The 23,376-nt window shown below is 34.0% G+C and overlaps 3 protein-coding genes across 7 annotated transcripts; all 3 read right to left on the bottom strand.

The window, feature by feature from the left end:
- Positions 1-74: 74 nt before the first annotated feature.
- Positions 75-3,276, bottom strand: LOC131006107 (putative late blight resistance protein homolog R1C-3). Of its 5 annotated transcripts, none has more exons than XM_057933256.1 (3): positions 1,953-2,081; positions 439-1,773; positions 75-286 (listed from the first exon to the last, which is right to left on the bottom strand). In XM_057933256.1, exons 1-3 carry the CDS (start codon positions 1,973-1,975, stop codon positions 259-261), a joined length of 1,386 nt encoding a protein of 461 aa, XP_057789239.1. In that variant the 5' UTR covers positions 1,976-2,081; the 3' UTR covers positions 75-258. The 5 variants fall into 5 exon arrangements, with proteins under 5 accessions (XP_057789239.1, XP_057789238.1, XP_057789242.1 ...); XM_057933259.1 differs by lacking the exon at positions 75-286 and adding an exon at positions 1,814-1,888 and having other exon boundaries at positions 1,463-1,665; positions 1,953-3,271; XM_057933255.1 differs by having other exon boundaries at positions 439-3,276.
- Positions 3,277-9,030: 5,754 nt separating this feature from the next.
- On the bottom strand, positions 9,031-12,232 carry LOC131013043 (putative late blight resistance protein homolog R1A-10). The gene is made up of 2 exons (XM_057941041.1): positions 9,408-12,232; positions 9,031-9,218 (listed from the first exon to the last, which is right to left on the bottom strand). Exons 1-2 carry the CDS (start codon positions 12,230-12,232, stop codon positions 9,206-9,208), a joined length of 2,838 nt encoding a protein of 945 aa, XP_057797024.1. The 3' UTR covers positions 9,031-9,205.
- Positions 12,233-15,210: 2,978 nt separating this feature from the next.
- LOC131006108 (putative late blight resistance protein homolog R1C-3) lies at positions 15,211-18,731 on the bottom strand. The gene is made up of 2 exons (XM_057933261.1): positions 15,909-18,731; positions 15,211-15,756 (listed from the first exon to the last, which is right to left on the bottom strand). Exons 1-2 carry the CDS (start codon positions 18,596-18,598, stop codon positions 15,723-15,725), a joined length of 2,724 nt encoding a protein of 907 aa, XP_057789244.1. The 5' UTR covers positions 18,599-18,731; the 3' UTR covers positions 15,211-15,722.
- Between the last annotated feature and the right edge of the window lie 4,645 nt (positions 18,732-23,376).

Raw genomic sequence — 23,376 nt, 5'->3', positions numbered from 1 at the left:
TATTATTATTAGTGGTACTTTTCAAACCTAATGATATCGAAACAAAGCAAAAATTATGCATCACACAAAATGATTATTGTCCTTGAATCACATACTAATTAAAGTTTTCATTCCATTCCATGCATAATTCACTCAGAGCTTATAATCCTCAACAGAATCCGAAATAAGTCACAATTCTTAGATTCACAACTCAATAATAAAACGACTCAAGTTATAAACACGGGGATGGAGGACATCGTGAGTCACCTTTCCAGCTCTTTAGTCAGAATCAAACTCAGGCCCATACCTGAAAGTTAATAGATAAATATGTAGGGTGTTAGCATACATAAATATTTGGAGCAACATAGTACACTTAGACCAGAAAATAATATTTCATAACATCAAAATTTAAATTAAGTACATTTTTAGCGTAATTAGATCAGCAGTTGCAAGACGAACCTTATAAAACTGATGGTAATGGGTTTCTCGTCAAAAGAAGAAGTGACAGTGACATTGATGAAATTGTTTGTACCCGGTTGTAATTGCTCGGCACAAGTCAAGGCTACAGGATTGCAGTTCACTAATTCAATCGTTGCGGTCCTTAAATGAGGCAGCCAGTGGATCTCTTCTAGTTTGTAGCAATGTTTCATACTTAGGAAGGTAAGTTTAGGGAAGCTTCCGAATGTTGGTTTCCATTGCACCAAATCACTGTCTTCAATTAGAAGAAACTTAAGTTTCACAAAGCTTCCCTCTCGCACTTCCCACTTTGGACCCCGAAAGGCATAGGCTCGCAATTTGAGCACTTTAAGAAATGGCAAAGAGCCAATCACATCCATGAATTCCCAAGAAAAACCCATGCCACTCAAATGTAACTTTTTCAACCAAGGTGGCAACAAGAATGAACTAGAAAAAGCATAATCGTACTTAAACACAGGATTTATGATACTACATTTCAGTATCTTCAAACTTTCATGTGTTGAAACACAGCCAAAGCAACTTAAAAGGTCATTATGGTCGTCATAAGGCGTTAGCTCGATCTGAACTCCTAATTTTGTAATCCAAGGAACTTTTCGAGAGAATTCCAAGATAGTACAAATGTTGGCATTCACACCTACAAGTGTTGAGAGCTTTTCTAAAGAAGCAGGACGACATGGAGCTACAAGGCTCTTCCCCAATATCTCAATATGCTTTAACTCTTTCATATCCCAAATTTGTATTGGTACATATGATGGAACTCTACAAATCCTAATGTTGTTATGAGGATGGATAATCAACACTTGAAGGTTGAAAAGTTTGGATATGGTTGTAGGGAGTTCTCCATTGCAAGTTAGAGCAAGGTACTTTAGTAGAACTAGTGTAAGAATTAAAAAAAAAAAAAGAAAAGAAAAAAGAACTAGTGTAAGAATTTCTGATGGGAAAGTGTACAAACGTAGATTAAGAGCATCTAGTTTCCCAAGCAACTTGAAATCATCACCTATTGGGATTGGATATTGGTGGTATGCACCAAAAAAAAGAAGAGAATGTGTAGAGGTTGCACATTTCAATCTCACAGACTGCCTAAACTCTTTGATGCTAAATAAAAGGTTATTTTCAAGACACAAACAATGCTGACCTTTTACACCATCTTCTAAGCCTTCAACAAGTTTCTTTAAGATATGATAAAACTTTTTCTTCTGAGCCTCTACTCTGCACACATAACGCCATGAAGAATGAAGCCGGCAAGTTTTAAACTCGCGAAAAGGAACACTCCAAGGGAAAGTAAAAATGCTTCTTCGGTTGAATAAAGCAAGATTCCTGTAAGAACAAAGTTCGTTCAAACATTCCCAGACAGAACCTCTATGAAACCAGCCCTCAGTAGCCAACATATTAGTGATCTTGGAATGAGGGATGTCATAATCTGGAGGGAAGACTGCCATAAACAGAAAAGGCATCTTAAGATATTGAGGTAAGTATTCATAACTTGGGAAAAGTACCTTTGATATCTCATTATATACATCAGTGAAGACTGAATTTCGCATTTCTGCTACATCGTCCCAGTATTTGGGGTCCGTATTCTGGGATTTTGATAGGATGTCAGCCACTGTGACTATCGTGAGAGGAAGACCTTCGCAAATCTTGGCAATTTTGGTAGCAGCTTTGTCAAGTTGAAAAGGGCAATCCTTTTCACCAAACACCTTCTCACATAGCAGCTCCTTACTTTCTTCTTCATTCAAAAAGCACACGAACGCGATATTACAGAGTCTAAAACTAAATGTTGGATCAATTGAGTGCATATCTCGAGTAGTAACCAAGATATGAATTGATCCATTGTCAATGTTCTTCATGGAACTGAACAATGAATCCAATATCTGTGTCTCCCACACATCGTCGAGCACAATCAGGCATTTTTCCCCCTGCAATCTTTCTTCCAAGTAGGCACCTAATTCGCCATCTCCTTGTGTGATTCCAAACATTTGAGCTAGAATGCCTCGTGAGACTTCATCGAATTGAGATTTTCTGCCTACTCTAACCCACGCACGATGCTCAATATGGCTCAAGATTTCAGGATCTTCAAAAACTGCCTCAGCAAGAGCAGTCTTCCCAATGCCTGCAGCTCCAACAACTATGGTGCTACCGTTGGAAATCCTCCCATAACCTTCCATAATATCCACTTTGAGTTGTTGGACTTGATCCGATAATCCAATCATCTTTGACTTGGTCTCACTTCTTGAGGAAACAATAGATTGTTCGTCGTCGTCTTCATCTTCATCTTCAGGCATATTGTCTACTTCATAAATGTATTCCTCCTCCAAATCCTTGAGCCTCTCCATCAAGGAACCAACATGATGTTGTAGGAATTGCAGATCAATGGAGAATCTTATTCTCTCACCTTGGAATTCACATACTCTCTCTTTCATTTCATCATATACTTGGTCTGCTTGCGAAAGAATCTGTTGCGAGAGAAGGGATTCCAGCAAGTGTTGGAATTCCCAAATCAACTCTCTGATTATTCCATCCAAACCATTCACCTTCTTCCTGCTTTTGCTTGTCCTCGTGCTGTCCAATTTTTCAAGAATTTCTTGCAACGGCTGCAACTCCTCGTAGGCAAAGTTTATGATGCTTCGAGAGCCGTGAACAAGGCTAAAATGAAAAGAATGGAGAATATAATCAATTGTATTTCTCAAAGAATTCAATGCACCATAAGCCGTCATTCCTCTCTGGCGGCGGCGGCGGCGGCGGTGGAGGAAGGAATGAAGTCGGAAGAGCTTTTTTCTTTTTTTGAGGGAGAAATGAAGTCGGAATAGTTTGGCAATGGTCAAAATGAAAAGAAAATGGTTTCAAAAAAAGAAAAGAAAAAAGAAAATACATTGGCTAAAGTCAACTAGATTATTATAGTCGGCGGCGCACCACCAAACCCACCCAGCTGCTACCACCGCCGAGTCGCCAACATTGACGGAATATAGCCGTTTACTTTTGCTTATATAATTAATATTAAAAAAATTGAAAAAATATTTTTTTATGATTTAAAATATTATATAGATTTATTTAACCATGCATATGAATTTATTTATTTATAGAAGTATATTTGTTGTTATATTTTCTTTTTTATATTATTCATATTTTTTTTAATTTTTTAATTTGTTTTCGACTGTTTAAATATGAACTTTTAATAATAATACAATTTGTCTTTTTAGTAGCTCAAAAAGGTTATATTAAATGATGACTATTAATTTTGTTATATTGATGGTTTAGTGTTATTAGTTCAAAATGAGACGGTCTTAAAGTATTTGCTTTACAATCTATAAATTTAATTATTATTATTATTATTATTATAAAATACTCATCAAACTGATAATATTGTTATTATACTTTATTTTAAATTAAATACTAATATTTATATTAACATAATTTTTTTGCTACCAATTAATCGAACTCGTGAATAATAATATTTTAACATTTTTATATAATTTGAAATTTTAAAAATAAATAAATATATTATTATTTGTGCATTGCACGTAACGACGTACTAGTTAGTAGTTAGCATAAATTTTGAAGTATTGTGATATTGGTAAATTTCACTAAACGGAATATAGCCGTTTACTTTTGCTTATATAATTAATATTGAAAAAATATTCTTCTATGATTTAAAATATTATATAGATTTATTTAACCATGTATATGAAATTATTTATTTATATAAGCATATTTGTTGTTATATTTTCTTTTTTATATTATTCATATTTTTAAAATTTTTTAATTAGTTTTCGATTGTTTAAATATGAACTTTTAATAATAATACTCCCTCCGTCCATGAAAGAATTAACTTCTTAGAAGGGAGTGACACGAGTTTTAAAAAAAAATATTGTTGAGTGTATTAAGAGTGGATAAAAGGTAGTTTAGTGTATTGGGAGTGGTGAAAATGTGTTATAATTAATATTGAGAGTTGTGAAAAGTGTAAAGTAAGAGAATTATAAGTGGTGGAGTATAGTCCAAAAATAGGTAGGAAGTTCTTTTGTGGACGTCCCAAAAAGGAAAGATAAGAAGTTCTTTCGTGGACGAAGGGAGTATAATTTGTCTTTTTAGTAGCTCAAAAAGGTTATATTAAATTATGACTATTAATTTTGTTATATTGATGATTTAGTGTTATTTGTTCAAAATGAGATGGTCTTAAAGTATTTGCTTTACAATTTATAAATTTAATTATTATTATTATAAAATACTCATCAAACTGATAATATTGTTATTATACTCTATTTTAAATTAAATACTAGTAATATTTATATTAACATATTTTTTTTGTTACCAATTAATCTAACTCGTGAATAATAACATTTTAACATCTTTACATAATTTGAAATTTTAAAAATAAATAAATATATTATGATCCGTGCATTGTACATAACCACGTACTAGTTAGCATAAATTTTGAAGTATTGTGATATTGGTAAATTTCACTAAATAATTGTGACATCTTTGACTAGATAGTGAATATATTAAGAGAGGGATCGTTTATGCAATTTTTCTCTAAATTCTTACCAAAAACTAGATTGGACTTCCGCATGTTGGGCCTTCCGATTGGTGGGTTGGGCTGCGTTGCTGGGCTCACGTGCTGGGGCGGATCTACATTGGGACAGGTTGCCCATATCCCCTTGGATTTCCTATTTTTTATTAGTAGTATGTATTAATTAACAATTAAAATAAAATTATATAATAGTATTTTGATTCAGTTGATATAGTATTTATTTTATTGTACGGCTGAAATTTCATTTAAGGTTTATTGTAAATTTTAATTATTTTCTAAATCGCGCGTGTAGCATGCGCTATGCATAAATAGAGGATGAGTCAGGCTCATCCGGATGAGCCAGAGCTCGAGTCGACATGGCCTGCATCGGTCGACTCATAGTTTGGGCTGTCTCGAGTCAGCCCTATGAGCCGATCGATGTGGATGCTCTAAGAAGCAAGACTTACATTTACATAAACTAAACTTCAACCATCACTAGTTCTAAACTTCTAATGACATACAGTTTTCAATCCCCAAAACAATACGAAATAAGTCATAATTCTTGAAAATAGTGAAAATGGACATACTATGAAGAATTAAGGTCGGTTTTGGAGTGAGCAAGATGAAAGAATAATTTATTCTCTTCTCCTCTCTTAGATGGAGTCTTAGCTTCTTGTCTTGATTTTCAATTGCATGAAATCACTTCACTCAATCTTGCAGCCATTGCCATTTACAGATTTTGTTAAAATTAGATAATTTGCTAGTTAAATTCACAGGCACTTTTGTATATGGTGATAAAATGGGAAATTCCAATATTTGCCCACATGCAATTTTTTTGTTTCTTTGCATGTGATTGGTTGGTGTATATTATTGTAGATTGGATTTGGATGAGAAAAGTCATATGTACAACTTAAGCCAGTCTGCTTCACTAGAAAATTCTAGGGGCAACTCAGATAAGCAGACTTCATTGACTGTATATTTTATTATGGTGTTTTTAAATTTTTGAAGCACATAATAATAATAATAATAATAATAATAATAATAATAATAATAATAATAATAATAATAATAATAGTGTATAGGACTGTTTAATTGGTTAAGGGTTTTGAATAATTCATTAATCGAACCGAAATTGGATAGGTTTCGATTATCACTTTTTAAAAAAATTCAGGTATATATCGGTTAACTCGATATCCGATTCGGGTTAACCAAATAACCGAAAACTATTTAATTAATTATTTATATATATATTTTTTAGTTATTAATTAAAAAAAATCGGTTTTTAGCTAAAATAAAATTATGTTATATTTAAAGTAAAAGAATGAGCTTTAGTTTAGTGGATACATTGCTTTATGTATTTTTTAGAGATTAGGGTTCAAATACTCTACTTAGCAAATTATTGTGAGTTATTGTGAGTTTTAATTTTTTAATTGGGTATTCGGACACCCAAATAACTGAATCGGTTAACCGAAGCGGTTATTGGGTAACCGAACACCTAAAACGATGCTCACTTCGTCCCACTAAAAATGACATGTATTTCCTTTTGGGCCGTCCCACTATAAGTGGCTTATTTCCATATATAGAAAAATTTAATCCTTCAAAAAGTGTAAATCCCACACCACTTTTAATCAATTTACATTTTCTAGAGACTAGGGTTCAAATCTTCTATTTAGCAAATTATTTTGAGTTTTAATTTTTTTAATTGGGTATTCAGATACCCAAATAACTGAATCGGTTAATCGAAGCGGTTATTGGGTAACCGAAACGATACTCACTTCGTCCCACTAAAAATTACCTGTATTCCCTTTTGGGCCGTCCCACAATAAATGGCCTATTTCCATATATGGAAAAATTTAATCCTTCGAAAAGTGTAAACACCACACCACTTTTAATCAATTTACACATTTTTCTTAAATTCTCGTGCCGAAAAGTTTTGAGCCACTTATAGTGGGACGGAGGGAGTACAAAATATACATACTGCGACGAATCCGAAGAGAAATTTCGTGTAAAAAACTGGCATACATCTAGATGTGTTGACTCGTCTACGTGACTTGTACGTTTGTACCACGTATCAGTGAAAAAGATCGTTCAGTGAATCAGAACCAAGTTAAAAAAAATACATAGGATCCAAACAAATGCAACCATCTATAATAAAAGCCTGTGTGAGTTATCCTCTTCATTTTGCAGGATCAAAAAAAATGGTGAGAAACGTAGGTGTTGAATTTGAAAATGGAGTATTTGAGGGTGCAGGGCTCATCTACGTGCTAGGCATGCTTCTTGTATCCGTTTCACTTTTGTCTCTGCTTATCACTGCTTGTGCTGACTGCGACGACGACGACAAGCCTCAACGAACAAGCGGCGGTAGATTCGGCGGCGGCGGCGGCGGCGGCGCCGCCGCTGCTGCCGCCGGTGGCTCCGCCTGCGGCGGCGGTGGTGGAGGAGGTTGCGGCGGCGGTGGAGGAGGTTGCGGCGGCGGTGGAGGAGGTTGTTGATTTTATTTAGTAGCTTTTTAATAAAAACTTAATTAATTAAGTTCTCATCTATTGTTTCAGTTGTCAATTTTATATGAATGTGAATATGGTGAGATCACTCTCATAATAAGGGTTTTATTTTAGTTTATGTATTTGGATCTATAAGTATATATTGTTGGTTAATGGTGTTTCATTTCATATATTGATATCATTAATATATTATTGTTTAATTACATGTATATTAATAGACTACTGTTATTGTGTATGTGCTAGATGTGTTTGTCATTTCACATATATGAATTAAAAATAGAAAACTATAGTTTTTATTCTAATTTTTAACATGAAATAATATAACTCATTCTTGTTTCTACCCTCTCTTAATTGTATGTGGTGTTAATCTGCCTATTGTCAGTTCTTGTCCAATACTCGTTTCCCTTGCTCTACAATGTCTATTTGTGTAATCACTTCATCACAGGGACGGAGCCAGGAATTAATTTCGGGGACGGGCTGAAACTGTACGGGGGTACCGAGAAATTTTTTTGGGCATTATGTATATTTAAGGTATTTTTTTTATTAAAATACGAGCATAATACTAATAATAACGAACAATATTTTCGTAGATTATATAGTTTCAATATATCACAAAACTTTTTTTGAACATTCCGTATATATAAGACATTTTTTATTAAAAGGCAAGCATAATAATAATAATAACAAACAACATGTTCATAGATTATATATTTTCTATATATTACAAATTAGTTTCAATACATTATAATTTGTTTTAGCATTTCATACATATTAGGCATTTTTTTATTAAAAGACAAGTCTAATAGTAATAATAACAAACATTATTTCATAGATTATATAGTTTTAAATAACGGAATTATCCTTAAATTAAGTATATATATGAGAGAATATAATAACCAAATACTCTTTTATAAAACAAAATTATTTTATAATAGGTATAAACATATATCTATATATATTTTAAAATTATAAAAAAAAAAAACTCAAAATTTGGGAGGGGGCTCTAGCCCCCCCTAGCCCCCCTGGCTCCGTCCCTGCTTCATGACTAATATTCAATTTCACAATATATGTAGACACAATGAAAAATTTAAACATAACTTGAAATGAAATATAACTTTCTTGACTTTATCCCACGTTGACTTCTCAATAAATAGAGAATTGGATAACACTATTAACACTGGGATGGAAATTCTAGCTGCGCCGCACCTAATCAAATTATCACTTCAAAAGGCTTAACTTACGCTTTTCACTAAAACTTTTATAAAATTTAGAAATTATCAAGACACATTTTCGATTTCCTATAATCCCCCAACATACAAATATCGAAAATTTTAAAACTGGCAAAAGAATTTCTCCACTATTAAAAATAAAATTCTACATTTATAAACTTATAAAATGTAGGATGTTGCAAAAAATACAAATATTTCATATGCCACATAGATATATAACTCAAATTGTTTCAAAGGATAATCAAGCAGCCATCTTGTGTTAGTGTGTCGAAGTTGAAGCTACCAATCCACAATGAATCTACACACATCCACACACATTAGAGAAACACCTACCAACTTATTTAAATTACTTGTGAAATTCTCATATGTAGAAAGACAAATGTAGCAACGTAAAGCCTATTATGAGGGTAATTAGAATTCACAAATTCACAAAGTTTTGAAATGAACATAATTGTTCTTTACCAAAACTAGACTTAGCAGTTCCTATATAAACACCACATCTCCGTCACCACTCTTCATGCTTCTGGCCTGAAATCATTTAAAAAAAACAGAGCGAATATTCAAAATATACTCATGACATAAATTTTACGTTGTCCAAATATGTAACATTTAGACAAGAACAAGAAAAGTTTACAACATCAATATTTAAATGAAATCTATTATTTGAAATATGCATTAAGACTAGGACATGAATTGATTAGCAGTTGCAAGACTAACCTTGTAAACTTGATTGTAATGGGTTTCTCGGCGTCAAAGGAAAAGGAGGCAATAACATCAACGCGAGTATCTGCACTCGGTTGCAATTGCTTGGCACAAGCCAAAGCTACGTGATTGCAGTTCACTAATTCAATAGTTCCGGATGGATAATTAGACGGCCAGTGGATCTCTTCTAGTTTGTAGCAATGTTTCATGCTTAGGTACATAAGATTAGGGAAGCTTCCAGATCTTGGTTTCCATTGCACCAAATCACTGTCTTCAATTAGAAGAAACTTAAGATTCATAAAACTTCCCTCTTGCGCTTCCCACTTTGAACCCCGAAAGGCGTATGCTCGCAATTTGAGCACTTCAAGATGTTGCAAAGAGCCAATTACATCCATGTATTCCCAAGGAAAATCCATGCCACTCAAATGTAACTTTTCCAATCCCCGTGGCAACATCATCAATGAACTACGACACGCGTGATCGTACTTGACCATAGGATTTAAGATACTAAATTTCAGTATCCTCAAACTTCCAAGTGTTGAAATACAACCAAAGCAACTTAAAAAGTCATTTTGGTCATCACAAGGCATCAGCTCGATCTGTACTGCTAATTTTCTTATGCAAGGAACTAGTCCGACGAGTTCCGAGATAGTACAAATGTTGGCATTCACACCTACAAGTGTTGAGAGCTTTTCCAAAGAAGTAGAACGATATGGAGCTACAAGGTTCCTCCCCAATATCTCAATATGCTCTAACTCTTGCATATCCCATATTTGGATTGGTACATATGATGGAGCTCTACAAATTCTAATGTTTCTATGTGGATGAATAATCAAGACTCGAAGGTTGAAAAGTTTGGATATGGTTGGAGGGAGTTCTCCATTGCAAGTTAGAGCAAGGTACTTGAGTAGGACTAGTGCCAGAATTTCTGATGGGAAAGTGTACAAACGAAGTTTAAGAGCATCTAGTTTCCCAAGCAACTTGAAATCGTCACCTATTGGTATTGGGTATTTGTGGTAAGGACCAAAAAAAAAGAGAGAACGTGTAGAGGATGCACAATTCAATCTCACATAGCTGCAAAATTCTTTGATGCCAAATAGAAGATTATTTTCAAGACACAAGCAATGCTGACCTTTTACACCATCTTCTAAGCCATCAACAAGCTTTTTTAAGACATGATAAAACTTGTTCTTCCGGGCCTCTCGTCTACACACATACCTCCACGAAGAATGAAGCCGACAAGTTTTAAACTCGCGATAAGGAAAACTCAATAGGAAACTAAAAATGCTTCTTCGTTTGGATAAAGCAAGACTCCTATAAGTGCAAAGCTCGTTCAAACATACCCAGACAGAATCATTCAAAGATTGTTTTTTGATGGGGTTACGAAACCAACTCTCAGTACCCAACATATTCATGAGCTTGGAAAGAGGGATGTCATAATCTGGAGGGAAGACTCCCAGATACAGAAAAGTCATTTTAAGATATTGAGGTAAGTATTCGTAACTTGGGAAAAGTACCTTTGATATCTCATCGTATGCATCAGTGAAGACTGAATTTCGCATTTCTGCTACATCGTCCCAGTATTCTGCATCTGTATTCTGTGCTTTTGATAGGATGTCAGCCACTGTGACTATCGTGAGAGGAAGACCTTCACAAATCTTGGCAATTTTGGTAACGGCCTTGTCAAGCTTGAAAGGGCAATCCTTTTCACCAAACACCTTCTCGCATAGTAGCTCCTTACTTTCTTCTTCATTCAAAAACCGCACCACTATTGTAGAAGTAGGCCAATCCATTTTTGAGAAAGTTACGTTTCGGTCTCGAGTAGTAACCAAGATATGAATTGATCTACCAAATTTCTTCAGTAAGGAACTTATCAAGGAATCCAATGTTTGTCTCTCCCACACATCATCGAGCACAATGAGGCATTTCTCGCCCTTCAATCTTTCTTCCGAGTGTGTGATTCCACACAATTGAGCTTGAATGACTTGCCAGACTCCATCATATTGAGATTTTCTGCCTACTGTAACCCACACGCGATGCTCAAAACGACTCAGGATTTCTGGATCCTCAAAAAGTGCCTCAGCAAGAGCAGTCTTCCCGACGCCTGCAGTTCCAAGAAGTGCGATGTAATTGTAACTGCCATCACTTCCCATAAATTCCCTTTTCAGATGTTGGAATTGATCCGATAATCCAACCATCTTGGACTTGGTCCCACTTCTTGAGGAAATAGATTCGTCCACGTCGTCGTCGTCTTCAGGCATATTGTACACTTCATAACTGTATTCTTTCGCCATATCCTCGAGCCTGGAGCTGAAGGAAGGCACATGACGTTGTAGGGATTTCAGATCAATGGAGAATCTCTCATGAGAATCTGATTCTCTCAACCCCACTTCACTTAGAAACTGTGGTTGTGAGAGACCAGATGTCAATAAGCCGACTTCCACTGGCTTGCTCCTCGGCTCCGTACTGCTCCAGACGCTCGCTGTAATAGCTTGCTTCTCGGGCGGCTCGCCCCGTGCTCTGTCTTTCATTTCTTCATATAGATGGTCTGCACGAAGTTGTGGAAGAATCTGTTGGTAGAGAAGAGTTTCCAATAAGTCTTGGAATTCCCAAATCATCTCTTTGATTCTTCCATCCAAACCATTCACCTTCTTCCTGCTCTTGCTTTTGCTTGTCCTGTCCAATCTTTCCAGAACGTTTTGTAGGTACTCCAACTGATCGTTAGCGATTTGTAAGATTTGTAAGGTATCTCGATCGAGACCAATGAGGCTAAAATGAGAGGAATGGAGAATATAATCAATTGTATTCCCCACAGAATTTGCTGCACCATATGCCGTCATTCCTCTCTGGTTCCGCCGGCGGCGGGAAGAGGTGTATTTTTTTTTTTTTTTTTTCTTTTTAAGGAAATGAAGTCGGAATGGTTGTGAATGGTGAAGGAACGTGTCATTTATGTTCATTCTATATTCATTTCGGAGAGAATAAAAAAATATCGTTTCGGGTTTAAATCTACGGATCCTCTAGTTTTTCTGTCTCAGTGGTTTGGTTTATTTAGTATCAATCGAATTCCGAATTATACTTACCGAATATTTTAGGGCTCACGAGCCTAATCGAGCATATTCGAATTTTCGAAATTTATATTTATATTCAAATATTAAATTTTTCTAAAAGAAATTATTTTATTTAAAATAATAAATATATTAATCATTTAATTATAATAAACAAAATTAATTAAAGATTTAATACAATTATTATTAATTTTAATGGATAAATACAAGTTTTTTTTAAAAAATAATGGATAAATATAAGTTGTATCTACTAATAATTTATATTTTTCAAGTTGAATCACTTGACGATAGGGATGGCAATTTACGCGCGGGTAACAGATATCTGCGAAAACCCGACCCTAATAAGGTGGGTTTGAGAGGCATTTGATATCCACAGATAGTTTCGTGGTTGTAATTTACTATCCATTTAGTTCGTGAGTATGAATTTAGATACTTATTATCCATACCCGTGAAACTCGTTTACCCGCGAAAAATATCTTTAAAAATACCTGTCAATTACCCGTGAAATACCCACAAGAGTTTTTAACATTAGAAGAGTTCAATGAAGAGGGCTTTATTTCTACTTTTGAGCAACAATAGAACTTTGTTGGATTTTATATTTTAGTTGATGAATTTTGATTTAAATTTTGTTATTTGTAGATATTTTAACATGGATGAAAAATGTGGATTTGAACTAGTTTATTTATGTTGATTATTTTTTTGTATTAAATTTGTTATATATTTATATTTAAATTCTGTTTCGCGGGTATCCGACGAATGGCGGATGACAAGTATCCTACGAATAGCGGATGGCGAGTATCCAATAGATAGCGGGTTGGCGGGTATTTGCGAATGATGGGTTTGGATAGCATTTGATATCCATAGATAATTTCGTGATTAAAATTCACTATTCATTTAGTTCGTGAATATAGGTATGGATAGTCACTATCCGTGCCCGCCGTATTCGATTGCTATTCCTACTTGACGAATATGTTTACGAGTTAACGAGTCGAATACTACTAAGCTCAAATTTAGTTTATTTATTTGTTTATCGATCTTCTTTAAACGAATTTTAACGATTTTTTTTAGCTAAAGTTCGAGTAGTTCACAAGCAGCTTGATTTGTTTATAGACCTCTGTGTGTGCGCGAGAGAGAGATTTAGATCTACGGATCTCCTCTTATTTTTTTTTATGATTTAGATCTAAGAATAAAAAATTGGATTTGAATCTGTATCCCTAATTGGTTGTTGGCGAATTTCGATTGGCTGAAAAGATTAGAATAAAACCATAGCTGCTCAATTATTTAAAGCCAACGATTAGCACTGCCATCGAAAGTCAAATTATGCCAGCTGCGGAAATACATATTTATTAATTCAAGAAAAGGAACATTTCACCGACACATGTTTGTTCATACCTATTTGCTGAAGATATTATTTGGCTCGTATAAGAAATTTATATACAGTAGTGGTATATTTTTTAATTTATGAAAAAAAAAATTAGTATGCATCTTAAATTAAAGATTATAAAAAAAAAATTAAGTTGAAGTTAAAATAATTAAAAATATATCTAAAAATAAACAAATTATAATTATATAAAATAATTTTTGTAATTTTTTTATTATAAAATAATGTAAAACTATCTTCAAAATATAAAGTTTGAAGTATTGTAATATTTGTATATTTTACTAAATGTGGAAATATTTATTTTATTTATTTTGGGTGATATATTAAATTGACAATACATAGAATTGGAGTAGTTGAAGAATTGCTCAACCAGGGGGCTTAGCCCACTGGCCACCGGGTCCTCACTTAAGTGAAGTGACCCGGGTTCGATCCCTCTTGGGAGCGAATTGGAGATTGGAGATATAAGGTGGATTTGGTGAATGGAGAGATAAGGTGGTTCTTGGAGCGAATTGGAGATTGGAGATATAAGGTGGATTTGGTGAATGGAGAGATAAGGTGGTTCTTGGAGTGGATGAGTAACTAATTACTAACATCTAACATGACTTTGCCCGATCAAAAAAAAAAAAAAAAAAAAAAAAAGTTGAAGAATTGCTCAATTATGAAACAATCCATCAAAAAAAATGTAACACCCTAATATTTATACAATACACTTTATCTTGAACAAAACTTCATACGATTACCAACACATGTGAAATTGATAACACTATTAACTCGATCATATTTGGCATATGCTCGCAACATCACTTCGATCATATTTCACAACACATGTGAAATTGATAACACTATTAACTCGGGGATATGATCGAGATCTCAATTATGCCGCACCTAATCAAATAAATATAATCACTTCAGAAGGCCTAACTAACACTTTCCACTAAACATTCTGTAAACAACACTATATAATTATACATCTGCTAAAATTTGTTGAGCCACCTTGTGAAGTTATAAGAAACTAAAAGTAAAATATACCTACTGGAACTCTAGAAATTAAATCAGCAGACTCTAATATTACTAACTATTTAATCAATAAACAATAAACAGTAAACAAAGTTCAGTAGCCCTAATATATGAGGGGAAATGTGAAGAAAGGAAAATACATATATAAATTTTGATTATGAAACAATGTAGACTCTAAATTGAGTTTGGGAAGAAAGGAAATACATATATAAATTTTGATTATGAAACAAAATATGTAGAGTCTAAACTCAAATCCTAATAGTAAATCCTAATTTTCGACAGCTCCACTTTTGGAGAACTAAACTCAAATCAATACTCTCAACAGATTCGATTTTGCAAATGGGGATTAAAACTATAATTCAAAATAATAAATAAAACTAAAATCATACCAGAACACTTGCTTTCACAGCTGATAGTTGACTCAAATTGTTTCCAACTAACAAAACAACCAAAAAGGTTTAACAAAACCAACTATAATAACTAACTCACTAACTAACGGAATCTTTTCTCACAGAGCAATGCATCCAACAGCCAAACTCACGAATCCAATGAAACATTTTCAACTCACCATATAAGATCTCATCGTATGAAAATTTAAGTTGATGAATATTATTATTAGTGGTACTTAATTCAAACCTAATGATATCGAAACAAAGCAAAAATTATGCATCACACAAAATGATTATTGTCCTTGAATCACATACTAATTAAAGTTTTCATTCCATTCCATGCATAATTCACTCAGAGCTTATAATCCTCAACAGAATCCGAGATACGTCACAATTCTTAGATTCACAACTCAATAATAAAACGACTCAAGTTATAAACACGGGGATGGAGGACATGGTGACTCACCTTTCCAGCTCTTTAGTCAGACTCAAACTCAAACTCAGGCCCATACCTGAAAGTTAATAGATAAATATGTAGGGTGTGAGCATACATAAATATTTGGAGCAACATAGTACACTTAGACCAGAAAATAATATTCCATAACATCAAAATTTAAATTAAGTACATTTTTAGCGTAATTAGATCAGCAGTTGGAAGACGAACCTTATAAAACTGATGGTAATGGGTTTCTCGTCAAAAGAAGAAGTGGCAGTGACATTGATGAAATTATTTGTACCCGGTTGTAATTGCTCGACACAACTCAAGGCTACAGGATTGCAATTCACTAATTCAATCGTTGCGGTTCTTAAATGAGGCAGCCAGTGGATCTCTTGTAGTTTGTAGCAATGTTTCATACTTAGGAAGGTAAGTTTCCGGAAGCTTCCAGATGTTGGTTTCCATTGCACCAAATCACTGTCTTCAATTAGAAGAAACTTAAGTTTCGCAAAGCTTCCCTCTCGCGCTTCCCACTTTGGACCCCGAAAGGCGTAGGCTCGCAATTTGAGCACTTTAAGAAATGGCAAAGAGCCAATCACATCCATGAATTCCCAGGAAAAACCCATGCCACTCAAATGTAACTTTTTCAACCAAGGTGGCAACATAAATGAACTAGGAAAAGCATAATCGTACTTAACCACAGGATTTATGATACTACATTTCAGTATCTTCAAATTTTCATGTGTTGAAACACAGCCAAAGCAACTTAAAAGGTCATTATGGTCATCATAAGGCGTTAGCTCGATCTGAACTCCTAATTTCGTAATCCAAGGAACTTTTCGAGAGAATTCCAAGATAGTACAAATGCTGGCATTCACACCTACAAGTGTTGAGAGCTTTTCTAAAGAAGCAGGACGACATGGAGCTACAAGGCTTTTTCCCAATATCTCAATATGCTTTAACTCTTTCATATCCCAAATTTGTATTGGTACATATGATGGAACTCCACAAATCCTAATGTTGCTATGAGGATGGATAATCAACACTTGAAGGTTGAAAAGTTTGGATATGGTTGTAGGGAGTTCTCCATTGCAAGTTAGAGCAAGGTACTTTAGTAGAACTAGTGTAAGAATTTCTGATGGGAAAGTGTACAAACGTAAATTAAGAGCATCTAGTTTCCCAAGCAACTTGAAATCGTCACCTATTGGGATTGGATATTGGTGGTATGTACCAAAAAAAAGAAGAGAATGCGTAGAGGTTGCACAGTTCAATCTCACAGACTGCCTAAACTCTTTGATGCCAAATAAAAGGTTATTTTCAAGACACAAACAATGCTGACCTTTTACACCATCTTCTAAGCCTTCAACAAGTTTTTTTAATATATGATAAAACTTTTTCTTTTGCGCCTCTACTCTGCACACATATCGCCATGAAGAATGAAGCCGGTAAGTTTTAAACTCGCGAAAAGGAACACTCCAAGGGAAAGTAAAAATGCTTCTTCGGTTGAATAAAGCAAGATTCCTGTAAGAACAAAGTTCGTTCAAACAATCCCAGACATTACCTCTGTGAAACCAGCCCTCTGTAGCCAACATATTAGTGATCTTGGAATGAGGGATGTCATAATCTGGAGGGAAGACTGCCATATACAGAAAAGGCATCTTAAGATATTGAGGTAAGTATTCATAACTTGGGAAAAGTACCTTTGATATCTGATTATATACATCGGTGAAGACTGAATTTCGCATTTCTGCTACATCGTCCCAGTATTTGGGGTCCGTATTCTGGGCTTTTGATAGGATGTCAGCCACTGTGACTATCGTGAGAGGAAGACCTTCACAAATCTTGGCAATTTTGGTAGCAGCTTTGTCAAGTTGAAAAGGACATTCCTTTTCACCAAACACCTTCTCACACAGCAGCTCCTTACTTTCTTCTTCATTCAAAAAGCACACCAACGCAATATTACAGAGTCTAAAACTAAATGTTGGATCAATTGAGTGCATATCTCGAGTAGTAACCAAGATATGAATTGATCCATTGTCAATGTTCTTCATGGAACTGAACAATGAATCCAATATCTGTGTCTCCCACACATCGTCGAGCACAATCAGACATTTTTCCCCCTGCAATCTTTCTTCCAAGTAGGCACCTAATTCGCCATCTCCTTGTGTGATTCCAAACATTTGAGCTAGAATGCCTCGTGAGACTTCATCGAATCGAGATTTTCTGCCTACTCTAACCCACGCACGATGCTCAATATGGCTCAAGATTTCAGGATCTTCAAAAACTGCCTCAGCAAGAGCAGTCTTCCCAATGCCTGCAGCTCCAACAACTACGGTGCTACCGTTGGAAATCCTCCCATAACCTTCCATAATATCCACTTTGAGTTGTTGGACTTGATCCGACAATCCAATCATCTTTGACTTGGTCTCACTTCTTGAGGAAACAATAGATTGTTCGTCGTCGTCTTCATCTTCATCTTCAGGCATATTGTCTACTTCATAAATGTATTCCTCCTCCAAATCCTTGAGCCTCTCGATGAAGGAAAGAACCTCATGTTGTAGGAATTGCATATCAATGGAGAATCTTATTCTCTCACCTTGGAATTCAGATACTCTCTCTTTCATTTCATCATATACTTGGTCTGCCTGCGAAAGAATCTGTTGCGAGAGAAGGGATTCCAGCAAGTGTTGGAATTCCCAAATCAACTCTCTGATTCTTCCATCCAAAGCATTCACCTTCTTCCTGCTCTTGCTTGTCCTCGTGCTGTCCAATTTTTCAAGAATTTCTTGCAACGGCTGCAACTCCTCGTAGGCAAAGCTTATGATGCTTCGAGAAAGGTGAACAAGGCTAAAATGAAAAGAATGGAGAATATAATCAATTGTATTTCTCAGAGAATTCAGTGCACCATAAGCCGTCATTCTCTCTGGTGGCGGCGGCGGCGGTGGAGGAAGGAATGAAGTCGGAAGAGCTTTTTTCTTTTTTTGAGGGAGAAATGAAGTCGAAATAGCTTGGCAATGGTCAAAATGAAAAGAAAATGGTTTCAAAAAAAGAAAAGAAAAAAGAAAATATGTTGGCTAAAGTCAACTAGATTATTATATTCTGCGGCGCACCACCAAACAAACCCAGCTGCTACCACCGCCGAGTCGCCAACATTGACGGAATATAGCCGTTTACTTTTGCTTATATAATTAATATTGAAAAAATATTCTTCTATGTTTTAAAATATTATATAGATTTATTTAACCATGTATATGAATTTATTTATTTATATAAGCATATTTGTTGTTATATTTTCTTTTTTATATTATTCATATTTTTTAATTTTTTTAATTAGTTTTCGATTGTTTAAATATGAACTTTTAATAAGAATACAATTTGTCTTTTTAGTAGCTCAAAAAGGTTATATATTTAAATGATGACTATTAATTTATTATATTGATGGTTTAGTGTTATTTGTTCAAAATGAGATGGTCTTAAAGTATTTGATTTACAATCTATAAATTTAATTATTATTATTATTATTATAAAATACTCATCAAACTGATAATATTGTTATTATACTCTATTTTAAATTAAATACTAGTAATATTTATATTAACATATTTTTTTTTGCTACCAATTAATCTAACTCGTGAATAATAACATTTTAACATCTTTACATAATTTGAAATTTTAAAAATAAATAAATATATTATGATCCGTGCATTGCACGTAACGACGTACTAGTTAGCATAAATTTTGAAGTATTGTGATATATTGGTAAATTTCACTAAATAATTGTGACATCTTTGACTAGATAGTGAATATATTAAGAGAGATCGTTTATGCAATTTTTCTCTAAATTCTTACCAAAAACTAGATTGGACTTCCGCATGTTGGGCCTTCCTATTGGTGGGTTGGGCTGCGTTGCTGGGCTCACGTGCTGGGGCGGATCTACATTGGGACAGGTGGCCCATATCCCCTTGGATTTCCTATTTTTTATTAGTAGTATGTATTAATTAATAATTAAAATAAAATTATATAATACTCCCTCCGTCCCATGAAGCGTGACCCATTTCTTTTCGGCACGAGAATTAAGAAATTGGTATTTTGTGTGTTAAGTGTGGTAGGTGAAAAAGTGAAAAGGTGAATAAAGGGTAAATTTTTTGCTATTTTTAGAAATAGGTCAAGCTTCGTGGGACAACTCAAAAAGGAAAGTAGGTCACGCTTCGCGGGACGGAGGGAGTAGTATTTTGATTCAGTTGATATAGTATTTATTTTATTGTACGGCTGAAATTTCATTTAAGGTTTATTGTAAATTTTTAGTGGATATATAAAAATCATGATTTCAAAATTTGATTTTAATTATTTTCTAAATCGCGCGTGTAGCATACGCTATGTATAAATAGAGGATGAGTCGGGCTCATCCGGATGAGCCAGAGCTCGAGTCGATCGACTCATAGCTTGGGCTGTCTCGAGTCAGCCCTATGAGCCGATCGATGTGGATGCTCTAAGAAGCAAGACTTACATTTACATAAACTAAACTTCAACCATCACTAGTTCTAAACTTCTAATGACATACAGTTTTCAATCCACACATTACGAAATAAGTCACAATTCTTGAAAATAGTGAAAATGGACATACTACGAAGAATTAAGGTCGGTTTTGGAGTGAGCAAGATGAAAGAATAATTTATTCTCTTCTCCTCTCTTAGATGGAGTCTTAGCTTCTTGTCTTGATTTTCAATTGCATGAAATCACTTCACTCAATCTTGCAGCCATTGCCATTTACAGATTTTGTTAAAATTAGATAATTTGCTAGTTAAATTCACAGGCACTTTTGTATATGGTGATAAAATGGGAAATTCCAATATTTGCCCACATGCAATTTTTTTGTTTCTTTGCATGTGATTGGTTGATGTATATTATTGTAGATTGGATTTGGATGAGAAAAGTCATATACAACTTAAGCCAGTCTGCTTCACTAGAAAATTCTAGGGGCAACTCAGATAAGCAGACTTCATTGACTGTATATTTTATTATGGTGTTTTTAAATTTTTGAAGCACATAATAATAATAATAATAATAATAATAATAATAATAATAATAATAATAATAATAATAATAATAATAATAATAATAATAATAATAGTGTATAGGACTGTCTAATTGGTTAAGGGTTTTGGATAATTCATTAATCGAACCGAAATTGGATCGGTTTCGATTATCACTTTTAAAAAAAATTCGGGTATCAGTTAACTCGATATCCGATTAGGGTTAACCAAATAACCGAAAACTATTTAATTAATTAATTATATATATATATATATATTAGTTATTAATTAAAAAAATCGGTTTTTAGCTAAAATAAAATTATGTTATATTTAAAGTAAAAGAATGAGCTTTAGTTTAGTGGATACGTTGCTTTATGTATTTTTAGAGATTAGGGTTCAAATCCTCTACTTAGCAAATTATTGTGAGTTTTAATTTTTTAATTGGGTATTCGGATACCCAAATAACTGAATCGGTTAACCGAAGCAGTTATTGGGTAACCGAACATCTAAAACGATATTCACTTCGTCCCACTAAAAATTACCTGTATTCCCTTTTGGGCCATCCCACAATAAGTGGCCTGTTTCCATATATTGAAAAATTTAATCCTTCAAAAAGTGTAAACCCCACACCACTTTTAATCAATTTACATATTCTAGAGACTAGGGTTCAAATATTCTATTTAGCAAATTATTGTGAGTTTTAATTTTTTTAATTGGGTATTCGGATACCCAAATAACTGAATCGGTTAACCGAAGCGGTTATTGGGTAACCGAACACCTAAAACGATACTCACTTCGTCCCACTAAAAATTACCTGTATTCCCTTTTGGGCCGTCCCACAATAAGTGGCCTATTTCCATATATTGAAAATTTTAATCCTTCAAAAAGTGTAAACCCCACAACTTTTAATCAATTTACACATTTTCCTTAAATTCTCGTGCCGAAAAGTTTTGAGTCACTTATAGTGGGACGGAGGGAGTACAAAATATACATACTGCGACGAATCCGAAGAGAAATTTCGTCTAAAAAACTGGCATATATCTAGATGTGTTGACTCGTCTACGTGACTTGTACCTTTGTACCACGTATCAGCGAAAAAGATCGTTCAGTGAATCAGAACCAAGTTAAAAAAAATACATAGGATTCAAATAAATGCAACCATCTATAATAAAAGCCTGTGTGTGAGTTATCCTCTTCATTTTGCAGGATAAAAAAAAAATGGTGAGAAACGTAGGTGTTGAATTTGAAAATGGAGTATTTGAGGGTGCAGGGCTCATCTACGTGCTAGGCATGCTTCTTGTATCCGTTTCACTTTTGTCTCTGCTTATCACTGCTTGTGCTGACTGCGACGACGACGACAAGCCTCAACGAACAAGCGGCGGTGGATTCGGTGGCATCGGCGCCGCCGCCGCCGCCAGCGCTGGCGGCGGTGCCTCCGCCTGCGGCGGCGGCGGGGGTGGAGGAGGTTGCGGCGGCGGTGGAGGAGGTTGTTGATTTTATTTAGTAGCTTTTTAATAAAAACTTAAGTAAGTTCTCATCTATTGTTTCAGTTGTCAATTTTATATGAATGTGAATATGGTGAGATCACTCTCATAATAAGGGTTTTATTTTAGTTTATATATTTGGATCTATAAGTATATATTGTTGGTTAATGGTGTTTCATTTCATATATTGATATCATTAATATATTATTGTTTAATTACATGTATACTAGTACATTCGCCCGTGCGATGCACGGCGAACATAGTTTTGAATTAAAATTAAACGATGTAGTGTGTGCATCGGTGAAACGATTAGGGGTTAATGTCTAAAACCGAAGGTCTTGGGTTCGAGCCTCATGTGGCGCAACCTTTAAATTTCTTTATTTAATCATGTTATTATATCAAAAATAAATAAATTAAATGATGTATCCAATAAATAAAAAATAAATATTAAATATAGTTAGAATATAAGTAAATGTAAATTAATTTTTCTTAAAAAATAAAATAATCTACATCAATTGCTTAGTAAAGATCCTTAATTTTATTTTATAATTTTGAAAAGTATCGTTTTTAATTTTCCATCTATTTGATGGAAAACTTTATTTTCTTCCCTAAAATTATAGAATAAACACATCACAATATATATTTTTAAAACATGAGCTAATCATGCATAATATTATTTTTTCTAAGTTAGCTCATTATCTATGTCATCTTATTAGAAAAGCTTCAATTAATAAATACGAAAATAAATCAAATTATTAGAATACTAATAAAAGAGTTGAATAATTATTTGATACAAAATCAAAGAGCTTGCATTTATCTTTAATTTAAGATATATATAGAATATTTTTTATAAATAAAATTTGATTTTAAAAAAAATCATTAAAATATGAAAAAGAGAATATGAGAGAGAGAGAGAGAGGGGGAGTAAAGAAAATTGAAGAATGCGTATGTTGAAAGAGAGAAGAGAGGAGAGAGAAAATATATGGAATTTGTTGAGTTTTATAAATACCATTTGATTAATTCTTTAATTACAATTTTGCCACAAACTGTGTTTTCATATAATAAATTGATTAATAGACTACTGTTATTGTGTATGTGCTAGACGTGTTTGTTACTATTAACACGATCTTATTTACATAAATCGGACTAATATTTGTTTAACCGACATGTAACTGTTGC

Source organism: Salvia miltiorrhiza, chromosome 1, assembly GCF_028751815.1.
Source record: "Salvia miltiorrhiza cultivar Shanhuang (shh) chromosome 1, IMPLAD_Smil_shh, whole genome shotgun sequence".
Taxonomy (NCBI): Eukaryota; Viridiplantae; Streptophyta; class Magnoliopsida; order Lamiales; family Lamiaceae; genus Salvia; species Salvia miltiorrhiza.
Note: the sequence above shows the minus strand (reverse complement) of the source record. Positions and strands in the feature narration are given on the sequence as shown.